Below are 25,266 nucleotides of genomic sequence, written 5' to 3'. Positions count from 1 at the left end.
TATACAGTATTTTAAAAATTTCTCTTGACTGACTTATTTTTTGACCATTGTATTATTTATAAGCATGCTGTTTAATTTCCAAATACTTTGAAATTTTCCAACTGTCTTTTTCTAAACAATTTCTAATTTAATTCCAGTTTAGTCTGAAAACATACTTTTTATAATTCTTATTTCAATTTTATAAGGTATGCACTATGGTTTAAAAAATGGGATATCTTGGTTAATTTTGCATGTGAGTTTGAGAAGAATACACAAATCTGCCATACTAGAAAAAGTATCATGCAAACAATAGTCTTCTCAATGTTCTATTTAGGCTAACTGTATCTTTACTGAGTTGTCTACCTGTTGGATGAGGGAATTACTGAAAAATAAGAGATTGGACTTTCCAAACATAGTAGATTTCTTTTTCTTTCTAGTTCATTCAACTTGTTCTTTATATATTTTGATGCTTTTTGTTGGGTTCATAATTATTTTATTGCTTTTGGAGAGTTGACATACTTATCACTACATAAGTGATATTTTTAAACCCATTTTCCACCAATAATTTTCTTTGTTTAAAAATGAGCTTTAGGGCCGGGGATTTAGCTCAGTGGTTTCACAGCCTGCTGCGCAAGCTCAAGGACCCAAGTTCGATCCCCAGTACCAACAAAAAACCCCCCTAAAAATTAGCTTTATCTGAAATTAATAGAGTTGCTTCAGCTTTCTTCAGATCAGTGTTAGCATGGTATATATTTTGCTATCCCTTTCCTTTTATCTTTTTTGTGTCTTCTTTAATTTTAGTGTGTTTCTTATAGACAACATATAGTTGGGTTTCTAAAAATATGCTGATATTTTCTGTTTTTCAACTGGTGTATTTAAGAAAATCATATTTAATATGATTGCTGATATAAATCAATTATCTGCCACTCTGTAATTTGTTTATATTCTTTGCCCTTTCACTTGCTTCTTGTATTCTTTTATTTCTTCTTCTTTTAGTTTTAATTAAGCATTTTATAGAACTATTTTCTCTCTCCTCTCCCATAACAATTATACTTTTTTAAGTGGTTGCCAAAGAATCTATAATGCACATTTACAATCTAACTGAATTCACTTTTAGATAACAATTTGCCACTTTGTAGCTACTTCACATTCTTTGTTACAGGCTATTACCAATTCTTTTTTCTATTATAAAATTAGTGTCAACCATTGGTTTGTGATCATCACACAACTCATCATTACTGTTTTAAACATGTTTCTATTTTGATTTATTAAGAAAAACAACACATTTTAATTTACTCTTGAGAGAAATAAAATGAGCCAAAACAAGAAAACCCAAGATGAGGTTTTTATTAAGGGACAGAGCTACCATGCTGTCTCAAACAATGGTGAGAGCAGCAACCAGGGACTGGCTGGGTGAGGTTTATAAGGGCTGGGGAGTGTGGTAGAAATAGATGATTGGCTATGTCTGGGGGCGAGGAGGGAAAAAGCAGGTCTTTGTTCTCTCTGGAGTGACTCATTTCCTATAGGCAGGGCCCATTTTATTTAGCAGAGAACTCATAAACTCTCCTTAATTATCTCCCTGGGACTTTTTGTTTTTATGAAGTTCAGAGTTTCTGATCTATATCATTTTCTTTCTCTTTTAAGAACGTCTTTTAGAATCGCTTGCAGAACAGATGGGTGTTGAATTTTCTCAGTTTACAATTTGTTTAAAGATTCTGTAGTACCTCATTTTTGTGGGATAATTTCATTGAAGATAGATGTCTAGTTTGGTGTTTTTCCCCTTTAACTCTTTAAGTTTTTGAATCTTTACACTTCTTATTTTCATTGTTTCTGATTAGGTGCACAGAATATTTCTTAATCATTTTTCTTTGTAAGTCACGTTTTATAGTCTCCGGTCATCTGCTCCCCCATATTATTTTTTTCCCTTCTTTTTTTTCCTGTTTGAAAGTGATATATCAGCATACTGTTTGGGGGATTTTACTGTGCATGGTATTTTGTTGTATAAGCTTCCTGAATCTGTTGTGTCTGTGATTAATTTTACAGTCTTTGGTCACTTTTCAAACTTTTCCTGCTTTATTCTCTTTCTTCTCCTGCTATTATTCCAATTATGCTTAGGTTATATCTTTTGAAATTTTCCTGTAGTTCTTGAATATCTTTTTACATGTTCCTTTTCTGAGGTGGGGGTTTCTCTTGATAATTCTATTGTGTGCATTTTTTCTGTTACTGCGTTTTTGTGTTTATAGCATTTACTTTTGATTATCTCAATTTCCATTTTCTTGCTTATAGTATCATCTATTTTTGTATGTTGTCTATTTTTTCCTGTAGATTTCTTACTATTTTTATGCTTATTTTAAATTCTTTGTTTGATCATTCTAATATCTATCATGATATATGAGTTATGATGCTTATTTTTCTCTTCAAATTGCTTCCTTTTTTCCTTTTTCATGTCTTTTTTTGTATACCTCATATGTTCTTATTGAATATTTGAATGAAATATACAATACAATAGAGAATAGGAGCCTAGGTAATATAGGTCATTATTGTATGGTTTTATGTTAGTCTGGCTAATACTTGGGTTTGATTTAATATTTATGATAGATATAAATGAGAGGGGTTTTGAAGTCTTCAAGTGTTTATTTTCTGTGGGGTTTTTTTGTCATCAGTGATACTTTGGGATTTTCTGAAAAACTCACAACAGAGTCTACATCCTACTGCTATTTCAGCTGTAGACCACTGCTGCTACAATAGTGGAGCCCTATTGATATAGGAGAAGGGAACTTCTCTATAATTTTATTATTACATTTAATTATTTTAGTGGCTGGTTCCTTGATTTTGTCCTTCACATGTATTTCTTTTTTCTTTCTCTTATGTGAGACAAGAAGTTCCTTTGAACAGAAATGTAGGCAGTTATTATCCAGAATGCTCTGTATGCATTTCAAAATTCTTCCTTTTCCCTTTTCACTGGTAGAGATGTGAGATGATTTGTTGTTGCTCTTGTTCTTTGATGTAAGAAGCTAGGTGTGGTTCCAGGAGGTAAAAATAATGAAAGATGGGTGCCTTCTCTAAAACTACAGACCCTAGATGATCCCAGCTCACATTCTAGTCCACACAAAGGCTCTAGCAACTTGTCAAAGTTACTATCTAACCATTCTACCAAGTGAAGCTCCTAGCAGTCCTGCCACAGGTTAGGTGCTCTTGGTGATAAGCGTCTGTATTCTGCAGTCTCTCCAGATTGCAAAGTGGTGATTTGCCCTACAACTGCAGTTATCTGAGGGATACAAGAATAGTCATTGATTTTCAGATCATTTTTAGGGTTTTTTTTTTTTTTCCTCATTGCAAGGAGAGAAACAATGACTTCCAAGCTCTTTACTTGTCAGAGCTAAAAGTGGAAGATATCTTTAAATTCATTTTGAAGCTATATGCATAGATTGTCAATTTGAAGAAATGTATGTAAATTATTACAGTTTTTAGTTGATATTCTTGCATATATGAATCAATCCTAGGGAGGAATGCTGACAAATTAAACTTGAATCTCAGACTAAATGCAGTTGCTAAAATGAAATGCTCAGAGAGGAAGGAAAAGGATTCAAAATAATAAGATTTGAAACTAAACTTGCAAATATATACCAAAATAGCATAAATAAAAACAATTGTGTCATATAACAGAAACCCAAATATTTGAAAGAAAAATTTTAGAAAATATCTGTTATGAGTACTATCAATAAAAAGAGCAAGTAGCAGACTATTTCTCAAAGCAGAAACTGTGAAATAATGGTCCAAATAGGAAATTACCCATGAAGAAAAATGAGAATGAATTAACATCTTAGTGATTATCAATTTCTGTAGAAAATAGGGATCCTGCAGAGCAGCTGGATGATGTTGCCCCCGGATAGGTACAGTTGTTGAATAGAGACTTGTCTCCTCCAGTTTGTCCTTTAAGGCATCTCGGTTGCTTCTGTAGCTGGACCATTGAGGCCTCTGAGTTTATCTTCTAAACTAACTTACTAGAAGTAAGGAGGAGGAGCAAATTCTTTGTCTTTTATAGAACCTTGAAGTCAGATAGGAAGGAAGTTGGTTATGCTTCAGTAATCATGTCCATTCTGCTGACTTTTTCCATGTAGTAAAACAGATAATTTCCATCATTTGTTAGAGCTTTGTTGTTTGGCATTATTGAAAACAATCAGCTTTTCCAAATTATTTCCATATCTTCTTCTTTTTCTATGTCAACTTCCTCATTTTTACAAAAGTCTGACCAGTTTCCAGAGATCCTTTTCTGTAAAAGCAGACTCCTTGTCAAGACATGGTCATTACTGCCACTGTGTGGCTTATTGTGAAAGTACTTAAAAATAAAACATACAGTTGGACCTTTAAACTTTATGTAATAACCCTGAAGCTTTCCCTAGCCTCCAGAGCTCATATCATGATATACAGTCCTGTGTGATTTGACACTGGAGATATGTTCTTTGCAATGGATCATTAGATTTCATCATTGCACATACATCCTTCAGTATAGTTATACCAACCTACATGCTATAAGTCAATCCTTGGCATGACCTCTTGACACAATCAAGAGATGGAATATAAAGAAGACATATGAGTCTGATCCTGACCTAACATCCCATACAATTTTATAATGATTAGAAAGTGTAGCTCAGCACCTATATATAGTAGTAGAATCATCTTTTATTATTACAAAGTATTCTTAATATACATAATTAAATGTGTTACACTTTTATATAACTGGCAGTGCAGTAGAGGTGTTTATACCAGGATCACCACAAACACTATGGTGTTGCACAACTATGTTACAATATCATTGGTAGTAGAAATTTTTCAACTCTGCTAGTTTTATGGGACCATTATAATATATAGTCTGTCTGTCCAAAAAGTTGCTATGTGGTACAGGACTATACTTTACTTCAAAGATAAAACTCAAATAATAGTATATAGTCTACTTTTTAAAAATCTGCATGCTGAGTGAGTGCATGAAAACACACACATATGCCCACAGAAAAATAATGCACCTACATATATACCTATGAAATCTGTATATAAGTAAACACAAAGCTAAATATGTATGTATATCCATATATTCAACATATGCATTTCATTTTCATAAGTGGGTTCATGTTTATACTTTGTTGTATCTTGCTTTTATTCTTTGAATGACTATACTATTCATTTTTGGACATTTCTATTGTTTTCATTTATTTCTTTTTTGTTATTAAAAATTAAAAATTGTGCTACTGACATGCCCTAAGAATTACATCATTTCATACTTTTGCAGTTATATCAATGATGGAAATTTCAGAGGTAATGTTTTAGATTGAAGATTATATATTCAGATTTTTGAAACATACTGCTGATTTGTTTTCCAACAAATACCACCAACTCTTCTCTTCCTGTGTCTTCCTTTTTCCTAGTTATTCTTGAAATGCAATTTTACATATTCTGACTGCTGCCCTCTTTCAATGAGTACCACTGTACGCTTTCCCATATCCACATGCATACCTGTATTTACTTTTCTTTGAAACTCTTGTTTTTACTATTGCCTTTAGTGTTTCCCAGTAAATTTCTGTGTAGCATTTGCATTGCAAGAATAATCTCTAATATATGAATACCAATATTTCCCCAGGCTTTACTTGTGTTTTGATTTGACATGATCATTTTTTTGCTACTAGATATTTAAATCAGTATGTAATCAAATTTAACATATATATTTTTTCTTTATAGTCTTTATGTGTTGAATCCTGGCAAGAAATGTCTTTCTTCCTTAAGGATATGAATAAACATACCTGCATGGACTTATAAAGCTTTTAAAATGTATTTGTATGAAATATATATTTATCAAATTCTAAAAGTATAGATTAAGCTAAAAATGCACTTTACCTTTCTGCTATTATGCTCACTGCCAAAGAGATTCTTTTATTTTATGGGATTATTTTAGTACACTTTCCTTTAACTTTGACATAGTTGAGTTAACAGAAACTTAGTGCTTTACATTTGTGGTTTGTTGAGGAAGGCTTTCATTCAGTTCATTTCTTCAAACCCCAGTATTTTTTTTTCCAATGTTTATCCTTTCTTGTTTACAGGTAACTCCTTAACTGGACTTTTTTGTGTTTGTGAAGGTAGAAAACAAATTTATTTTGCTTTGTCAGGTAACAGTTCCTCTAGCACCTTTTTCTTTAATTTGGTATTTTTTCTTCTGACTTGAGACACCGGCAGGTTCCTATAACATAAATGAAGGATCTCAACATGTCTGAGTTTGCCAAGGACTTCATACAGAGCTATTAGTTTTACTTTGCATGATCTATAAAAAATTATAAATATTAATCACTTGGTGGATTGTTATTGCTCCCAATATAAAATACCCATCTTGTGTCTTCTTAAACAAATTTTGTATGGAAATGTATTTGATTTGTATTACTGCTATTGTAAGCTGTCTCTTTTTTCCATAATTTTTAAGATTTGTCTTTACCCATCCTAAAAATCCTAAAATATTCCATTTGATTTTTTCTAAACAGAGCTATTTCAGCTAGTAGATGACTGAATTTATTAAAACAATGTGTGAATCTTTCTCTTTTAGCAGTTAAATCTAACTATCCACAGTATTATTATTAAAAGTCTCATATTTTCCCTGCCATTTTTATTATATTTTTGATTTTCAATTTTACCATTCTCTCTTGTTATATGTCTTCATAGATTTTATTGAATTAATGTTTCAGGTTTTTTTCTCTTGGTTTTTATATATTTCTCATATTCTAGTGATTATATGTATGTGTGTGTATATATATAAATATATATATATATATGTATGTATATATCATCAGTCTCCAAAGTAATCATCATCAATATTTTACCCAAACCCTATTCTTGAAAAGCAGAATGATGTTCTTTTTTAAAAATCATGCTTCTCTCTTTTCTGACTTGTATTCCTTATTGTTATTTATAACTTCTAGTCATGTTGAAATTATTTAAACTTTAGTTTCATATGTTAATTTTAAAATCTACATTTTTATAAGGCATTTACCATATCATACATCATACTCTTTGTTCTTGGATTCATTTGTATTCTCAGTAGCATATTTTTTCTTGTTCTCCTTTCAGAAGTAATCCTTAGATTCCAGATACACATGACATTCCAAGCAGCCACTACCAATTGATTAGAAATGGCATTTGTGCTGGAATATATGGATTCTCCTTTCCTAACACCGATTCAGTTTCTTATAGTTCAGAGATGATGTTACTGCAAAGCCAGAAAATACCTTATAGTGTCATCTTCATTATTGTACATTTTGTATTGCTTCTTTGAGTTTTTTCAGCAATCTTGTGAGACTTTTTTATCCTTTGTATTGATTTGAGATTCAAAGAAATGTATCACTTTCTTTTTCAATTTTTGTTTATCCCTCTAATACTGGCTTCTTTTCTTTTGAAGTGGGGAAAAACGTTTAATGTGTTTTATAGGTTTCCAGTTGTTCAGACTAGTACTTAAGATTTAGATCTTGATAATACATTGACATTGAATATCCAGAATCCATAATATCTATCCATTTTATTATCAGTCTAAGTCTGCCACTTTGGTGGGAAGTCCTCATCTGGATTTTCAAGAGAAACCTTTCATTTCCTTCTGTCTGCTCAAGTGCCAACTATCCAGGGAGTGTTTAGTTTGACACTTACTGGCTTCTAGAGATGCTGCATGATGTTTCTCCTGGGATAAAGTTTCCCTCATGACATCATCTCTAGGCCTTGGAGCCTTGTGAAATATTACAGTCAAAGGTGAAGCCAGGAGATGGGAACTTTACACAATGAAATGCTCACAAATTTCTCATGACAGGGTAATTACCTGCTAGCAAGCTGAAAGAGAAAAGCAGTGGAGCATGGTGGGAGATACTCTGGATCAATGTCCTTCATAATTCTCAGAACATTACAGAGTTCATTCTAGTAGTACCTGTTGAACTGCTATTATTAGAAACTCAGGTACTAATTCATTTTTTTTCTTTTTATAAATTATACATGGAATAAAGTATATTTGTACGTGCTTTTTGACTATAAGGAACAGTGTGCTATAGGTGTTAACATGGAATTCTAGAGTAAAAAATCCTCCTGAATCGATCTAATTTAATCTCAGAAGAGATTGGGGTGAGCGTAGGGTGTGTAGTCAAGCTTATGAGAAATGAGATGCACATTGTGTCCTTCCTTCTCCTGATCTGGTACCAGGGAACCCTGGCATTCCAGTAACTTCTCAATCAACTACTGTGTGATTGGCCCTTCTCTCACAACACACCTCCAACTCAACTCTGTTATGATTTCCTACAGTATTCAAAGGCAGAAAGGCATCCTGTGACTGCACTGGAAAAAATGATGGAGTCAAGTTTTGGTGGTCCCCAGCCATTCCCCACGGTCCCTTCTCCTGACAGAGGAAGCCAGTCTGTCAAACAGCACAGGTACAGGTAGCTCATTGTGGTGGGAGTGGGTGCATTCACACTGGGTGTATGCTGCGCACATGTGCCAAGGAATGGCAGAGGTATCCAGTGGAGGTGACCGCTGTTGCTTCTCCTATTGTTCTCCAAGGAGATGTTCAAGTAGCCATAGCAGGTAAACCAAAGATCCAAAGATCCCAGTTTCCTCCACAGACTGTAATGACCCTCTCTACAGGAGCCTGAACAAAACTGGTAATGCCACCCCTCAGAACTACAGGCATAGAGCCATGAAGGAAACAATGCAATGTGAAAAAGTATTAGAAATATGGTTTTTCCTAACCTTCTTTATCACAATCTGCAAAGTCAATGTCTAATTCTCCTTTATGGAACTGATGTGAGACCTTCCAAGTCTTCTAACATGATCTTCAAAAAAGAAAATATTTCAGGGGACATGCTAGTGAATCTTCTCTGTGAGCCTGTGGGATCTTCTGTAGATCGTATAAGTAGCACTCTTTTGCAAGCTGACCACAGAAACTGGCTCTTTAGAGGAAGAAGTCAAATATAATAGTATTTTGTACATCTCACAACATTGTGCACCTGAACATGTTCTTTAGCATCTTCTCTATCACACTGTTTGTGTTTTATACGTGAAGAATCTTATACTCAAGTCCAAGTGGCAAGATTTGAGACTAATGCTAGAAGAAACAATGCATGTGTTCAGAACGCACACCCTTCATCTGACAAAATATAATTTACAATTTTAATTAGGGCAGTGAAAGATAAATTCTGTTTACTTTTTGTTTGCATATATCTCAGCAGCTCTTCGCATATCCCCTTGTCAAACATGCAGCAGCAGAAAAGGAACCTATTTCCTTCCTCATCACTGAATGAGTCTTATGAGAAAGGTTTTCCTGTTTCTGGTCACAATTACTTTCACATCTCAGTCACTCCCCTAATCCACTTGATGGTGATTTTTATTCTCATTTTACATGAGTAGTAACTGAGATACCAAGGGTTTGCCAATTTTTAAAAAATGGCTTATCTATTTTCAACTTAGGATTGAAATATGCTTAGCTCTTGGATAATTGCTTCGTCTACTCACAGGAAATTTTGATTTATACCATTTGTTCTATTTACAGAATATTTCCTCATGAAAAGAACATTTCATTTCATTAGACCTAATGGAATTTGTCTTAATTAGAGAAATAAGCCCCAAATTGCCAGCTTTTTAGAAGTTGGATATTTTTTTCCAAAACAGTACTTTCCCCCTGCTGAATATATGTTAAGTAGTATTCTACCCAGTCTGGTTAGAGTTTACTATATTACTCTAGGACTATATTATACATAAATACTTTCAAGTTGAGATTTTAAAAAATGTAACAATATTTTGGAGATGCAATGTCCCTACTCCCAGTTCCTGTCTGTTTATATTTTTCCTCCTAAATTCAGCTTCTACCCAAGTTTCTCAGAGTCACTTACAAATTAAGCAAGGACATCTTAAAGAGAACTTCTTTCTGCTTTGTTCAGTGACACTGTAGTATTTGTTGGTGTGCATTGTGTCCTTATAGACAGGTGAAGGCTCTTTTATAAAACTGCTTATAGAACTTAGAATTTAATTATAAATTATGATTTAAATTATAATTTATTATATTGTAAATTATAATTTAATATATTGAAGCTTTTATTTTCTAAAACATGCAATAGATTTAAACATTTTCACTACTGATAACCCAGTCTCTGATTTATATGTCCTGAAAACTGTTCCATAACTTCCTAAATACCACCAGGCTTGAAGGCTTGAAAAGTTGATTGATCAATAGGGACCACTTCACATTAGTAGGCTTTGTAGTAATGACAGGGGAGCAAATTATGAGTAATTAATTTATTTTTTGTGTACTGAAAATAATTCCATTGGATAACTTATTTATGAAACAAAGCTATTAACACAATGCCATTATTGCTCATGTTTAGTCCAAAAGAAAAGAAAAGATAGGGAAAGAAAAGAAAGAAAGAAAAAAAGAAAGAAAGAAAGAAAGAGAAAGAAAGAAGAAAGAAGAAAGAAAGAGAGAGAAAGAAAGAAAGAAAAAGAAAGAAAGAAGGAATTTAACTGCCTCTTACAGAAATCTACTATGGCATGCCATCCTTGTGGCACTATATTTCGGTGATCTAAACTGCTTAATAAAAGCACACATGTAAATTTCCTACAGTGACACGAGTCCAAGATTCTCAGTGATCAGGCTGATCCTTTCAGTTGCCAGTTGTGGTAGAAAAGAGAAGAAAACACATGCTGTTAAGCACCTGCTATTGGCGGGCCTGTACTTCCCTCTCTGCATAACCTCCACAGTAATGTGGAGGAAACACACAGCATGCTGATCTCTTCATTCTGCTGCTCTCCTTCACCTCTGTACCCAGTCTCTACCTGTCTTTGCCTCACCTTGTGCACCAGGAGGGCTGTAGGCTCCTTTGTTCTCTGGCTTTTTAGGGTTCAGTGTGAGTGAGGCTCAGGCATGAGACAAATAGGAGGAAGGTGAGCTCACAGCATTTCTGCCATTGTCGTCCCTGCTTGGTTGACCAGACTGTGTCTTCCAGACTACAGAGCCAGGCTGGTAGCCTTGGCCTTGCAGCTGTCTCCATTCTGGTAACTGCTCCCTCTCTTTGTCTCTGTAGCCGAAGGACAATTAACAGCTTAATACTGTTACTAAACTGAAACACGGTAGTATCTCTTATGATTTTATTTTTCCCTTCAACAGTAAACTCACTTTTGAAATTGTAAAATCTCCTCAAATTTACAGTATCATTTATTTCCCTTGAAGAGTGTGGTACAAGTACTGTCCCCCACTCTTGCTTCCTAGAAATATATAGACGAGATTTCCACCCCACAGCTAACTGTAGCATCCAGGCCTTCCTTTATACCTTATGAATTCCATAATTGTTGTGGGGTTGTAGATAGAAGTAGGAAGGGAAGGAAACAAATTAGCTACAGTGAGAAGTTCAACTTATTGGCTTAGAGATCAAGCTAGGTACACCTTATTGCGAGGCATCCTGGGACTCAACAGACAGGATGTATCATGATCAAAAATGAAGCTATAATGGTGGTGCCAATATATGATCTGTTTTCTGCACAAATTCAAGAAGTTAATGTTGGCTTGTGGAATATAAAGTTTGATTAGTCATTTTGCCAAAACCAGAAAGGTAGCTTCTAGCAGTCAAATGTCAAGTTCTCAAACTCTAACTTTAAATAACATTTGCAAGGCTTTGTTTTATATTTAAGTAGAAATAATAATAATATGGTTGGGGGCGGAGTGACAGAACTCAAGTCATATAGTGATATGGATAATTTCTTTGGCAGACTATCCCCTTTAGAATTTGGTATGCTTGCTTACATTTTTAGAATCTCTTATCTTTGAATAGTTGTGTTGATATTTTCAGAATAAATGTGGGTGCTGAATAGTACTTAGTTCATGTATCTGCACACAGCAGAGTTAGTCTGACCACATACAAGTGCATCTTGTGTAATGTCTGCACCCAGCCCAAGTTCTCCTCACATATCCACTTAGGGGTGATTCAGTGGCTTGGAAATGGGAATGGACCTGGAGTAGGTAATGAGTCACATTAGCCATTAATTTTCATAGCATATAGTTGGTTGGTTTTATATAAGCTGCACAAAGGGGTCTCTTTTTGTTGTAACACATGAATATTTGGGTATTTTGGGTGCAACTACCAAATGAAATTTTAATCAGATATTTATTAAAAAAGACTCAAAAAAAAAATTGAAATTGATGAAAATCTGGGATAGTGAACTGAGAATTTAACACATATGTTAAGGAAAGAGTGCCAATTAAAGTAAGATTTGTTTATTCTGTCACTGAGAAGTGAAAATTTCTCTATAAATCCCTTCTGGGCTTCCTGTGTTTTGTTCTTGTTAGTGTCTAATAAGGCCATTTTTATTCCAATTAGACAGATACTATGGTTTGAATACTGAGGGTAGAAGGGAATTGGGATCTTGAGGATTCCTTAAAACTCATTTCTTGTTTCTGGTTGGAAAGCTGCAGTTATTTTAATCAGTAGTGCTCTAAACTAGAAAGCGAGAAAGTGAAATAAATTGGGCACTGCCTGATCACCTCCAAGTGCAGAGTCCATATGCATGGATGTTCTCTCGCCTGGAATGTTGAGGATCTGGGGAATAAATACTAAGCCCGAAGACAATTGCTGTGATCTCTTTGGTTTGTTGGTTTTGTTTCTTTTGTTGTTTTCAACCCAGCAGGAGTCTCTCCTCTTGCTGTAGCCCAGGCCAGAGAAGTGGGATGCTCCACAGGAATGCCTTCAGGAGGACACCCCCCTCACCCCGCAGCAGACTGGGCGGAATTGTGGGACCAGCATACCAACAGCTTGAAGAATCAAGGATCCCAGACCAGGATACAATACCCTGCCAAGGGTAGGTTTTAAAAACAAAGGCATTTAGAGGGTGTTATGAGTACTAGAGCTTTAAATTGAGTGATACATTCCTTGTAGTTTTATTCACTGATTTCTTTATCAATTGGCTGTTTATGCTACTTCCATCTTTATTCCACACAAAAGTGAACTGACTGAAAAGAATGGGTATTAGGGAAATATTAGACTGAAAAATATAAAGAACAAAGGGTGGCTCTGGATCTGGTGCACACAGACCTTCACAAAGGCTCAGGGTACAGTGAGTGGAGTGCAGCATAGATTTTAGCCACTATCTCTCAAGTTAGCATAGACCAATCAATCAAAAATGGTACCCCAAGAAGATTATATAGCCTGGACTTATTCATAGGTTACACAGAAAAAGAATCACCAAAGTCAGAGTCACATCTTAAGAGTAAGAGAGATCTAGAATATACTGAGTCCCTAACCACACCTAGCTACCAGTGTAATTTAGTTGTTCTTTTAGAAATGTTGTAGCTGAACACACCAAGGATACCACAGTTTAAATAGCTTTGTACTTAAGCTCCATATGATTGTTGGTCAGATTTTTTAAAAAATGGGTTAAAAGGCTCATACCTGGCATTCAGTAGTATTGGTATTTATTATTACCATAATAGTCATAATGTTACCATTAGTTTCAAGAGCAGCAGACTCAAGATTTACTGTGATTTTTGTTACATCAAGCTTTTGTCCGTCTTGAATAATCCAGGTTAGGTCTCTATGCTGCTGTAGCTGGGTGATTTTTTTTTCAGACAGTCTCCATCAAGCTAAAGAGCAAAGCAAGTGGGTGGTCTAGCACTCAGTCTTAGCTTTCCCCTTTCTTCTGGGCATGGGATGGATGGAGCAGCACTGTGTCTGACAAAGCTCAGCCTAGATTTCTTTAAGACTAGAGAATAGGACATAAATAGCCTGTGGCTAGGTTTTGTAATTTTGAAGCAATTCCAAATGGAATGTAAAATGCATTTTGCACAGATTTAGGGTGACAGTTGCAAATTCAACCTAACAGCCAAATTGTTCTAAATGTACAACACATGGAATAGCTTGCCTTTCTCTTGGCCTTAGCTCTTAAAAAAAGGGGTTGCAGGGCCAGGGATTTAGCTCAGTGGTTCTGCTGCCTGCCTTGCAAGTGCAAGGACCTGAGTTCAATCCTCGGTACCAAAAAAAAAAAAATTCCAGTTTGTTCACTTCTGCCGGGGATTTAGCTCAGTGGTTCTGGCTCCTGCCTCACAAGCACAAAGTCTCGAGTTTGATCCTTGGTACCAAAAAAAAAAAAGAGTATGTGATCTGTTGCATGATTAGTTTCAGGCCGGGGATTTAGCTCAGTGGTTCTGCCGCCTGCCTTGCGAGTACAAGGAGCCGAGTTAGGTCCCCATTACCAAAAAAACCCACAAAAAACAAAAAACGTTGCATCTAGCCTATAATTATGATTGATTATATTTCATAGTTTTTTTTACACATCATTGATTATGCATCTTAAGAGCATATATGTGTGTGTATATACATTTTTCTTGGGATGAATGCTATTGTGAGAAGAAATAAGGAAAATCAACTTCAGAGTTTTTTGAATGGATAGAAAATCCTTCCCCAGTGTCATTCCTTCTGCAGAGCACTCTTATGACTACATTCCTTGGGTTCCAGGGGTCAGATGCCCTGGACCTTGCCATGCTCAGCCTGGAATCCCACTTTCTCCTATCTTCCAGGGATCATAGTTTGCTATTGCATGTTCAGGCTCTGTTTTGTCCTTTACCTCCTGGGGAGACTCCACTTAGTGTCTGGATGGTGGTGATTTTGGCTGGCCACGTATATTTTCCTGTGTGTGATATGCACCCGATGTTGATAAATGGTGACTCTAAGTATAAGTCACTCTGTGGTCAACACAACGAATCTCAGGGAGCAATCTCATTCTCAGTTCTTAAAAACAGCTATTTTCCACTCCCAGGGGACTGACTGTCTCTCTGGACTGGAAATGGGATTGGTAATAGAATTTCACAGCTAAAGTCCCTCTTCAAATCTGACCTTATCCTGGAGAGGGGAGTGAATGGATTTGCAAGAGACATCTGCCATCTGCTGTTTGCTTACCAAGCATGTGGTCCCTGTCTGCTAGTTAGGCTCCCAGTATATGCAACTTCTCTCTTTGCCAAGAACTTCAGCCAAGCCTGAACCTAGCACTCATTTTAGGATAGCCTGCATAAAGAGTGAGACAGAGAAGAAATTCCTAAGGAATCTTCTCCTCGATTGGAGCCTGATTAGTAACAACCAGGGTAATGGCTTACACATGTTTAAGTGGGGTTTTGTCAGGCAAATCAAACTAGTGTGTTCATAGACTAGACAGAAAGGAAATCAGCAAAGGTATGTTCACATCTTAAACATAGGAGGGATCTAAAATATACTGAGTTTCTAATCATGCCTAGCTACCCACTTTGGTTCAGTGGTTCTTTAGAAATGTAACTGAGGACAGTAAGGATAGCAGAGTTTGAATGGCTAGCCTAAGATGTCATCTGTCATCCCATGTTAAAGAGCTCAGATCAAATACTGGCCTTTGGGACTAAATGAACCACTAAAACAGGAAAGCATGGCTGTGATATGTAAGTAGTATGGCTCCAGGGAGAAAAGTAGATTTTTTTCCATTTAGTCTCTGCATTCTAGTGCCAGATGCTCCAGAAAATGTGTCTTGATATCACCTAGAGAAACACAAATTCCTTAGCTTGACCCCTCAATGATTGGGAAGCAAATCAAGCGATTAATTGTTAAACTCTTCTTTAACAGGATGTTTTGACTCACAGTTACAGACAAAATGCATCTATGATTTCTTTGTTGAAAGAGAGGAAAGGCAGTTCAAAGTGGCAGCACAGTCACTGAGTGACACCTCCTGAGTCTCATCTGAGATAGAGCTGTTAACCTCAAGGGATATAGAACTTTGAATTGATTCCAAGTTAGGATCACATGTAGAGATGCAGTTCTCACTGAGACATCTGCTGGGACTCTAGTCTGGAGAGCCTCTCAATAACTCAAAGGAGGAAGAGAGGACTACCACTGTGCCTCTAGGAAAAGAGTGGAGAGACACAGTTGCAATTAGACCTCTGAGCAAGTAGACTGGACTGGGATGTGGGTGCTGGGGATTGAACCCAGAAACTCATGCATGCTAACTAAGCACATGGTTTTTCACTGAGCTACATCCACCCTCAGCTCCAACCTCTGTTTTAAATAATGGGAAAATTATAGTGAGACAAACATTTGTCTGAGATTCCAACACAAGAAATGGCATTGGGACTTACAATCATATCTAACTCAAAACTAAATTATGTCTTGCAGAGTTCTCATAGTTTAAAACCCACCTTCCAGTTATAATACCATTTACAATTTCAGTTATTGCTAGTCGTGAGTCTAGCATCTGGTTTGAGAAGGGAAATCATAGATACGAAAGAAGAGGTACAATTAACTAAGTCCTTATTGAAACACTCAGGTATATTAGGAAAGGGCTTTGCCACATTATTCACTTGTTGAAGCTAGAATTTTAAAACATTCTGTAAGACATTTATCCAACAGATATACAAAGAGTATTTATATCCATGTGTAACAGTTTTCACCTATCACCATCATATTTCAACTTATTAGATTCTACCTGCTAATATACCCTGATGATACTGATGTGGAGTGCAGTGATATTTTAGTTCTCTTTCTTCACTGTGTTCCATTACTGAATTTGGAATACAGATTTTCTACATATATGTTTATAGGTGCAAAAAGGACAGTACCAAGAAGAAAACATGAGACCCTAAAATTTGTCACCTTTCGGCCTTGGTGAATCAGAAACTTTTGATGCAGATTTCTAAGAAGAAAGGAGTAAGATCCCCAGGGAACTTCCATATACTTGGCTGTATAGTTTGCTTGGATAAAGATTAAGCACCCCTACAAAAACTGTTCTAGTTTATCTTAGTATATCCATTCATCAGAGTGTTTCCTTTTAATAGTAACAATTAGACAGACAACTTGGGTTTAATTCTTTCTTCTGCCTTTTACTGAAAATATAATTTGGGGCAAGTCATTTGAGTGTCCCTTAGGATAGCTTACTTGTCCATTACATGCTAAGAATCATAAAAACTTTTTTTTAATTAGTCAGGAAATTGGAGGTGAAAGTGTTTTTTCAAGGCCCCCTGCAAGTATAAACTGTGTTATTTTGTTTGAATATGGATAAATGTTGGGTTGTAAAAGTAGCTTTTATCTTAAAGATGTTTGTTAGACCATGGCTTATCAATTGCCAACTCTATTCTAGGCACATTAAAAACAGATGGGTCTACAAAAACCTAAATCTGCTCCTTATCTTTACTGACAGTCTGGTGGAAAAACAGACCTTGAAATTATCCCTATGATGAACATATAATAAAGACTTCTATTTAGTATGTAACACACTTCATTACAATGATTATTTAAACATGATCTTTATTTACAATGTAAGCCAAGTAAATGAAACTTACTGTATGGAGAACAAATGTGATTAAATTATGTTTAGATGTTAGTGTTTCAAGCTTAAAGACAAATAAGTCAGAGATGGAATAAAATTGAGTGTTCTAGTCCCCAAATCACACTCCTGTAAATTTGTGATATACCTTTCCCACTTTCTCACACTGAAAAGCTCAGAGAAAGAAAAATCACCAGCTCAGAACAGCCAAGAAGGAGCCTAGCCTGATTTGGGCATATTCAAATTGCTTGGAAGGGCATCTTGGAATTCCTGGCAAGCCATTGTCATGCACCAGTGGACCTCCTCTACCTTGCTAGGCTCCAGCAACCTTGCCACTAAAGCTGCTAGATTGATAGTTGTCCCACTGAACCCACTTCATATTCAACCCAAGAAGGCAAGGAAATTGTGCTCCTCCTGTCCTCATCCTCAGATTCACCAGCAGGCCAGCGAGGCAGTTCCTATGGAGTGCCAATGGTGATTGGTTTTGCATCCCCTAAAATTATTGTAAAGTGGAAAAACTCAGTGTTTAGCATTGGGCTTCCTGATTGCCTCCAAATAGGGTGGCCAGAGACATCTGCTGCAGGACCCAGGGCTGAGAGGGTGGTCGAGTTGATGAAGTGGAAATGGGTTTCCTGTTTGTCACTGTGAGAAGGCCACACTTATCTGCTCAATCCCCATTTACTTTGTATTCTAGGATAGAGGTCAGGAAGACTATATCCCACCTGCCTATACAGCTGTGGTGTGTTGAAAGACCCCTGGACTTAAAGTAAGAAGATCTGGGTTTGAGTCTCAGTCTGTCACTTATTTTCTGTGTGACCTTGGGCAAGTCACTTCACCAATCTGAGCTTCAGTTGACTTCTCTGTTTAACTGGAAGCATACTATCCGTCTCATGGGGTTGCTGTGAGAATTCAGTGAGATGGTGCATGTGGAAAGTTCGTTGTGGATTGACTTACTCTACAGAGGCAAGGCAGAGGGTAGGATGCATGATGCTTTGTTTCTTTTCCAGGTATTCATCCAATGGTTTAAAAACCCAACAAAATGCATCAATAAATATGCAACTGCCTTCAAGAGAAACAAATCCCTATTTTAATAACTTGGATCAAAAGGACCTAGTGGGATACTCATCCACAAGGGCCAGCTCTGTGCCCATCATCCCGTCGGTGGGTCTAGAAGAAACCTGCATGCAAATGCCAGGGATTTCTGAGGTCAAAAGCATCAAATGGTGCAAAAACTCCTATTCTGCTGACATCGTCAACGTGAGTATTCCCGTCAGTGACTGTTTTATAGCAGAACAACAGGAAGTGAAAATATTGCTAGAAACTGTCCAGGAGCAAATCCGGATTCTGACTGATGCCAGACGGTCGGAAGACTACGAACTGGCCAGCGTAGAAACCGAGGACAGTGCAAGTGAAAATACAGCCTTTCTCCCCCTGAGTCCCACAGCCAAATCGGAACGAGAGGCACAATTTGTCTTAAGAAATGAAATACAAAGAGACTCGGCATTGACCAAGTGACTGGAGACGTAGGAATCTGTGCATTCGATGCTTTGCTCAACAGGAAAGAGAGGAAATTAAATACAAATTATTTATATGCATTAATTTAAGAGCATCTACTTAGAAGAAACCAAATAGTCTATCGCCCTCATATCATAGTGTTTTTTAACAAAATATTTTTTTAAAGGGAAAGAAATGTTTCAGGAGGGATAAAGCTTACCATTGAAGCTTTTGGGGAGAATTCTGAATTCAATTTTAGTTAGTCCTAACATTGTCCTTTTTGGCCCTCAGAAGCTGTGGGCAATTGAACCCTTGGTCCCACAGTGCCAGTGTCCTCATCAAGGAAGCACTGGACAGTACCTGGTTTTACAAAGAAGAGCTCTATCCTGTGGGTGGATGTGCCAGGGAGCAGGTGGCCCTTGCCATTTGCTGTGCCAAGCCTAACCCATAAATTTCTACTCAAATAACACCCGTATCACAGATTATGTCTTGTCAAAAAATGTAGTGTTTTATATTTGATTTTTGAAGAATGGCACAAAAACTGCCTATGGAAGGAGACAGATAATGGTGGAGAGTAATTGGAGCAATCCTTGCTGTGCTCAATGTGCCATTTTCCTTTGAAATTTGAAAGCACAGAATCTCAGAGGGAGGTACAAAATTATTATAGAAAAAGAGACAAGAAACTCACAATGTCATGTGACTAAAATGATGCTAATAGAAATGTTTTTCTTGGAGATTGTTTCGCAGCTCTGAAGGACCATTTCTCAGTGTGTGTGTGTGTGTGTGTGTGTGTATGTGTGTGTGCATGTATGTATGTGAGCGAGCGAGCAAGGGTGTGAACTTGCTCCCTTGAGCACATCTGCTCTTGCACATGTGTTCTTTGTGTGTATGGGTGTGCATGTGGGTGTGCACTAAGCTTGCTAAAATTTGTTCTAAACATCAGGGAACCTAATATCTAGATTAAAAAGTTTTCCCTCTTGGATCTGTTTACTTTAAATCTTTCCATTCAATATAATGTTCAGTTAGTGAGTTCTTAAATCAAGATCACTTGCATGGCGGATCCTAGAAATCCTTGACAATGTCTAGACCATTTTATGATGTGAATCCTTTTTAAAGGAACAACTACTGGCTTATTGATGATATCAGTATCACAAAGTGTATTGATGGAGGATGTGTGTTTATTTTGAATCCACCTACCTACTTTATTTACATGGGCCAATTATCAAACTGACAGTTACTATTTTTTTCTCATCAGCCTCGTTGCTATTTATTTTAGAGCAAGTCTACTCTCTGTGGACCAAGGCATTGGCTTTTGTGGTTAATACAGAAGGAATAAATTGTTAAAATCACAAAGCCCAAACTACTCAGTTCACAAGAAGCTCCCAAAAGAACAGGAAATTGTGTTGTATGTTCATTTGGAATAAAGCAATATTTTTACCACTGCTAAGGTGAACTGAAACCTCTCCTGAAGATTTGTATGTTTCATTTTCCCTTACTTTCATGGGGCATTCAAAGAAATTAGTGTTCACATACCCAGTCTTTTCCCAATTATTGGTGGTGTTGAGTTGTTATGTTTACACTGTTTTAAATAAAAAGGCACAGTATTTGAAAGTACATAAAAGACTTCTTTTACTGCAGTTTGGGAAAACCTTGGTGAAAATTACTTTGTCAAAGATTTACACTCTATGGAAAAAGAATGTAACCATTTCCAAATCAGGCAGTGAAATGTACAATTCTTGCTTCATGTTAAGCTGTTTCTGTTGAAAATACATCACAAATTACTCTTTGTGAATATTTGTTAATAATAGACATTATCATCTGAGGAAAAGAAAGAATCCTCCTTTTCTTTTACTTTATTAGTACATGTGTGTAGTACACAATATTTCCATTCCTTGTGGGAAGGTGGTATATGTACATAGCACATCTCAATTCCCATTTTCGTCCTCTTTCCAATCCATCCTTTTCCCCTCCACTCATCTCTTCATCCCCTTCCTTTTTTGTATTTGTTTGCAGTGCATAATGTTTACATTCCTTTCTGTGGAAGAGCTAATGTACATAACACATTCCAATTCCTTTTTTATTTATTATTCTTTTCTTCCCCCGTCCATCTCTTGATCCTCTTTCCCTGTGAAAAAGAACTATCTTCTTATTTCTTATTATCTATCTTTTATTTTGTTCTTTATTTTTACTCTGGGTTTCTCATTAAGAGAAACTATGTGATGTTTAAGCTTATGTGTCACTTAGTATCATGCTTTTGAAGTACCTCCTTTTTCATACAAATGACTCCTTTATCTTCCTTTATGGCAGAATAGTGCTCCATTCTGTAAAAATAACACATTTTCTCTATCCATTCACTTGTTGAGAGACATATGGGCCACTTCAAAAGTTTGGCTATTATGAATTGTGCTGGTATTAACATGGGTATGCATGTACCACTCTAATATGATGTCTTCAACTTTTTCAGAAAGATACCTAGATGGGGGATAGCTGGGTATAACGTGATTTCAGGTTTTAGTTTTTAAAATAAAAACTGCATAATAGGAATTCAAGGTCTCAAATGTTGAAAACACATTGGTAGAAATCCACTTGAAATTTAAGAAAAGATTAAGTGATATTAGTTTTTCATTGTAGTTTTGTTGTTTTGAATATGAAGGCATTATTGTTAGATTTTTTAACTATAAATTTTAATGTTTGAATCACTTAAGTTCTCATCTTTATACAAATATTTTGTCTTTGGAAAAATTTTAGAAAGTTGCTCTTAAAGGTATTTTAAAAACATATAAGATTGAGCATCCAGTGTGCTATCATGTTGAAATTTATCACAATTATCAAAAAAAACCCTGTAAGACCTGTTGCAGTCAACTTTATTCTTTCTTTCCCCCTAACATGTTATGCATTGCTTAGCTAAAGGATCCATTCAGAACTCACCTAGTTAGAAGGGTATGTAGTCTGTGACTCATGTTATTTTAATATATTATTTATACTAAAAAATTAAGCTTGTCAGTGAAACTCAAGTCTTGATTCAACACTTATTTTAAAAAATGAAGTAGAACCACCAATCCCTGTACATTCTAAAAAGCATGACTCTCAGGCACAGCCATTGGCTGTGTGATAATGTTAATTCTTTGAATACTCAAGACAAAATCTTCCAGAAGGAATATGTATTAATGGTTAATTTCAGGAGTCATTTGTTTCCTTTTGGAAAAATGAAGCTTCTGCACAATGTGTCAAAATGCACGTTTTGGGAGATCTACTGATAAATGCTGAAACCAACCAGACTTTCAAAGTTAATCTGACATAGAAATACCTGCAGCCATCAACACTGCATTTTTCAAGGTTATCTACCTACTGGGAAGTGCTTATTTCTACAAGGCACCTTTGATTTTGTTTCAATTTCCTTGTCTCTGTCATGTAAATAGATATTTGAAGATTTTTACTTGCAGAGGCTTCATATTTATTATTTACTGGAGAAGAAAAGTCATCCATTATTTGTACTTTGAATCATTCTCTGATATGTCCTTTCATAAAGCATATATTATTTTAAATTGCCAGTGACTATTACAGAATGCTGTTCAAAATCCGACCAATCTTATGTTAATATGAAATAGTAGATATGAAGTTTGAGAATTAGCATCAATTTTTTTTCTGGTTCTCTAAGTACATTAAGTATTCTGTATTTTACACTTTGGCCCAATATCTACCTTACTATGAGTTAAGGGCTAAATATTAGTAACTTTATCACATCTCTAATGATTTACATAATTTCTAAATATCAATAGCAAGGATTTCTGAAAGAGGAAGAGTGTTGCTTATAGAGTTTAACAACTTAATCTGTTTTCATCATAACCACTGATCATACTTACCAAAAAGAGAATGGAAGGGTCAAGCTGACTTCAAAATACACATTGTCTTCTGGAATGAATGACAGGTACAGCCTGAGTGGGATGTCTGGCAACTATGACTAAGGCTGGCAATGATCAGATCTCCTCAGAACATGTTCAGTGTACGCAGCCATTGCTCAACACCATCCTGCTGTATGGTGCTATAGGAAACCTCAAGTCCCTAAGTGTGTGTGTGTGTGTGTGTGTGTGTGTGTGTGTGTGTGTGTGTTTGCAGAAGGGATAGTGATCCTTTTAGTTCCAGCCCTGTAGACCTAAGATAAGTGCTATGAAACATTTCTCAAAAGAGTACATAGTATACCTAGGAACACAGCAGAGAATGGTTGGGATTTTTATTTGACATTTTGGTATCTGGGAAATATTTTATATATAAAGGATACTTTTTATTATTCAATTGTATAGATTCAGTGCAGTGTTTGCGATGGATAGCATGTCTACACTGTGTTTATACTTGTGTCTTCAGAAATCCCACCCTCATCCAGGCAAGACCAGCAGGAGGTTTCTGGGCAGTTCTCCATTGTAAAGGTATCCCAACATGCCCTGGGAAATGAAACCTTCTGATAAGCTTTATCTCTCCCTTCTCCATTCTTTCTTTCCCTTTTAAAGAAATACTGGGGGTAAAGGAAGAAAATCATTCCTCAAATCTACTTTATTCTCTTTTAATAACCTATTTCTGACTGTGACTATACACACACACAAACACATACACAATCAACATATATGTGTATATTAAATTTGAGTGGTTATTTTAGTAGCTTTATTTTTGCTTAATTTGACAAATTTCAAAGTGCTTACTTCATGGAATGTCAATAAAATCAAATCGTTTCGTGACTAGCCAACTTGGCAATGTTTTGACCACACAGACATTTTCAGTTCCTTCTCTTTCTTAGACAAGCAGAAATATCCTTGAGTGGGGAAAAAAAAATCACAAGACCCTGAACAGATTTCTGCTAGGGTCTCTCTTGGAAATGAAAATTAAATGATGGGTATAAATGACTGCTGTCACTATGGTGTATAATGATCTCAAATGTATTTTTCACAAATTTAGCCAGAACTTCTCCCCAAGGTACTCCAATAGGTGTCTGACTCCTCATGTACACCGAATTCTAGTAAGGCAGGGTGGTGTGGAGATGGGGAGAAAGTCCTCAGTGCTAACCTCAGATAAGTAATGAAAATAATAGCAGGGTGAGCAGATACAATCTTGATAAAATAGAGAGCAAGCTTCTAGTACTTTGATGATTACTTTTTGGTCATGAAAGCCTGTATTGATTGCACGTGTATTGTTACCTATGGAAGAATTATGTGATAAGAAACAATCTCATTGTTGGAAATGAATTAGAAAATCTTGTTACTGAAAAATTGTCATTGTGAAAGCTTCTGACTTATCTATACATAAATGTTGCTCTGTCAAAGAAGGTAGCTGGTCTAGTTCACCTTTGATTTTCCTTCCAAACTGAGTATCTTGTTTTCCAGGCATTGTAATCCAGACGTTACCTGGTCACCATGTCATTTAATCATTTCAACATGACTCTTTAAGATTGACACTTAATTTCCATAGAAAAAATACATATGATTCATTCTGTGTTTATTTTTAAGGTAAATTTACCTACATTGGGTAATAAAGAAGGGATAGCCACAAAAATACCCTATTCCAAAGCTTGAAAATTAAATGTTAAAATTTTACTTTAGTTTTTTTTGTGTGTGTGTGAAGAAACTATGAACATTTATCAAAGGCAGAGCAACAAGATCTCCAGAGAAGATGTCAGGCTATAGATAGACTCATTAGATATGAAAAAATAAAGATATTTAATGATAGTCTCAATTATTTGCATCTCAAAATTTTTAACAGACTTTCTAACTAATAGTGAATACATTCTCTGAAGATACTTTTCCATTATGGTTAAAATAACTCTAACTTGGGGAGCACAATAGACAAAAGAATGCAAGGTTCACTTATTGGTTGTTATTTCTGTTTTTGGCAAAACAAATTATCAACATGCTGTTCTAAATATCATCCTGACTAATGCTGATTCTTCCATATATTACTTGTCTTGGTCAAAACCCCAAAGTCTGAATTCTTTCTTAGTCTTTAATAAAACAATGTGATATGTTAAAATACTTGAATCAAGGATGGTAAATTTCAGTTGTGTTGTACTTTTAGTTATAAGGATTCTATGGAGTAGTTTGCAAAGTTGAATTAGGGGAAAATACCCATATTTTTGTACTTGTTTTTGGTGTACATAAATGTCTAATGAAACACAAACACAACCGTGCTACACTTTTCATTGATGCTATCCTTTTGAATATAAATTTAAGGGTTTAAATGTTACACAGAATACATAGTACACATGGTGTGTTTAAACTCAGTGACATGGAAGACATTGGATTCAGCTATCTTTCACAGGAAGTATAGTGGTTACTATCTAAGATTTATTCTTCACAGTCTGGTTGTGAGTCCTGTTTTTATAAGTAAATGTCTGGAAAATAGATGTATTTGTTCAAACTAGAACAAATGGAAGAACAATAAAAACTCACAACACATTTTCCAGTATCTACTGGATATAAG

The 25,266-nt window shown here is 35.8% G+C and overlaps 1 protein-coding gene across 9 annotated transcripts in view; it reads left to right on the top strand.

The window, feature by feature from the left end:
* The window catches only part of Nrg3 (neuregulin 3), a 1,056,615-nt gene extending 1,031,797 nt beyond the window's left edge, over positions 1–24,818 (top strand). For 2 of the 9 annotated variants that reach the window (XM_087201146.1, XM_004867739.3), the window contains exons 7-10: positions 8,296–8,423; positions 12,685–12,834; positions 18,002–18,073; positions 18,315–24,818. In XM_087201146.1, the coding sequence (XP_087057272.1) occupies positions 8,296–8,423; positions 12,685–12,834; positions 18,002–18,073; positions 18,315–18,822 (858 nt within the window). In that variant the 3' untranslated portion in view covers positions 18,823–24,818. Of the gene's footprint in view, positions 1–8,295; positions 8,424–12,660; positions 12,835–18,001; positions 18,074–18,314 lie in introns of all 9 variants that reach the window. The other 7 variants (XM_087201145.1, XM_021246724.2, XM_087201147.1 and 4 more) reach the window with 4 other exon arrangements.
* The last annotated feature ends 448 nt before the right edge of the window (positions 24,819–25,266 follow it).

The sequence above is a fragment of the Heterocephalus glaber genome, unplaced genomic scaffold (genome assembly GCF_053883595.1).
Source record: "Heterocephalus glaber isolate CG9 unplaced genomic scaffold, H.glaber_assembly_v1.0 deba00001755, whole genome shotgun sequence".
Lineage (NCBI taxonomy): Eukaryota > Metazoa > Chordata > Mammalia > Rodentia > Bathyergidae > Heterocephalus > Heterocephalus glaber.
The sequence above is the reverse complement of the archived record's forward strand: the minus strand, read 5'-3'. Positions and strand labels throughout refer to the sequence as shown.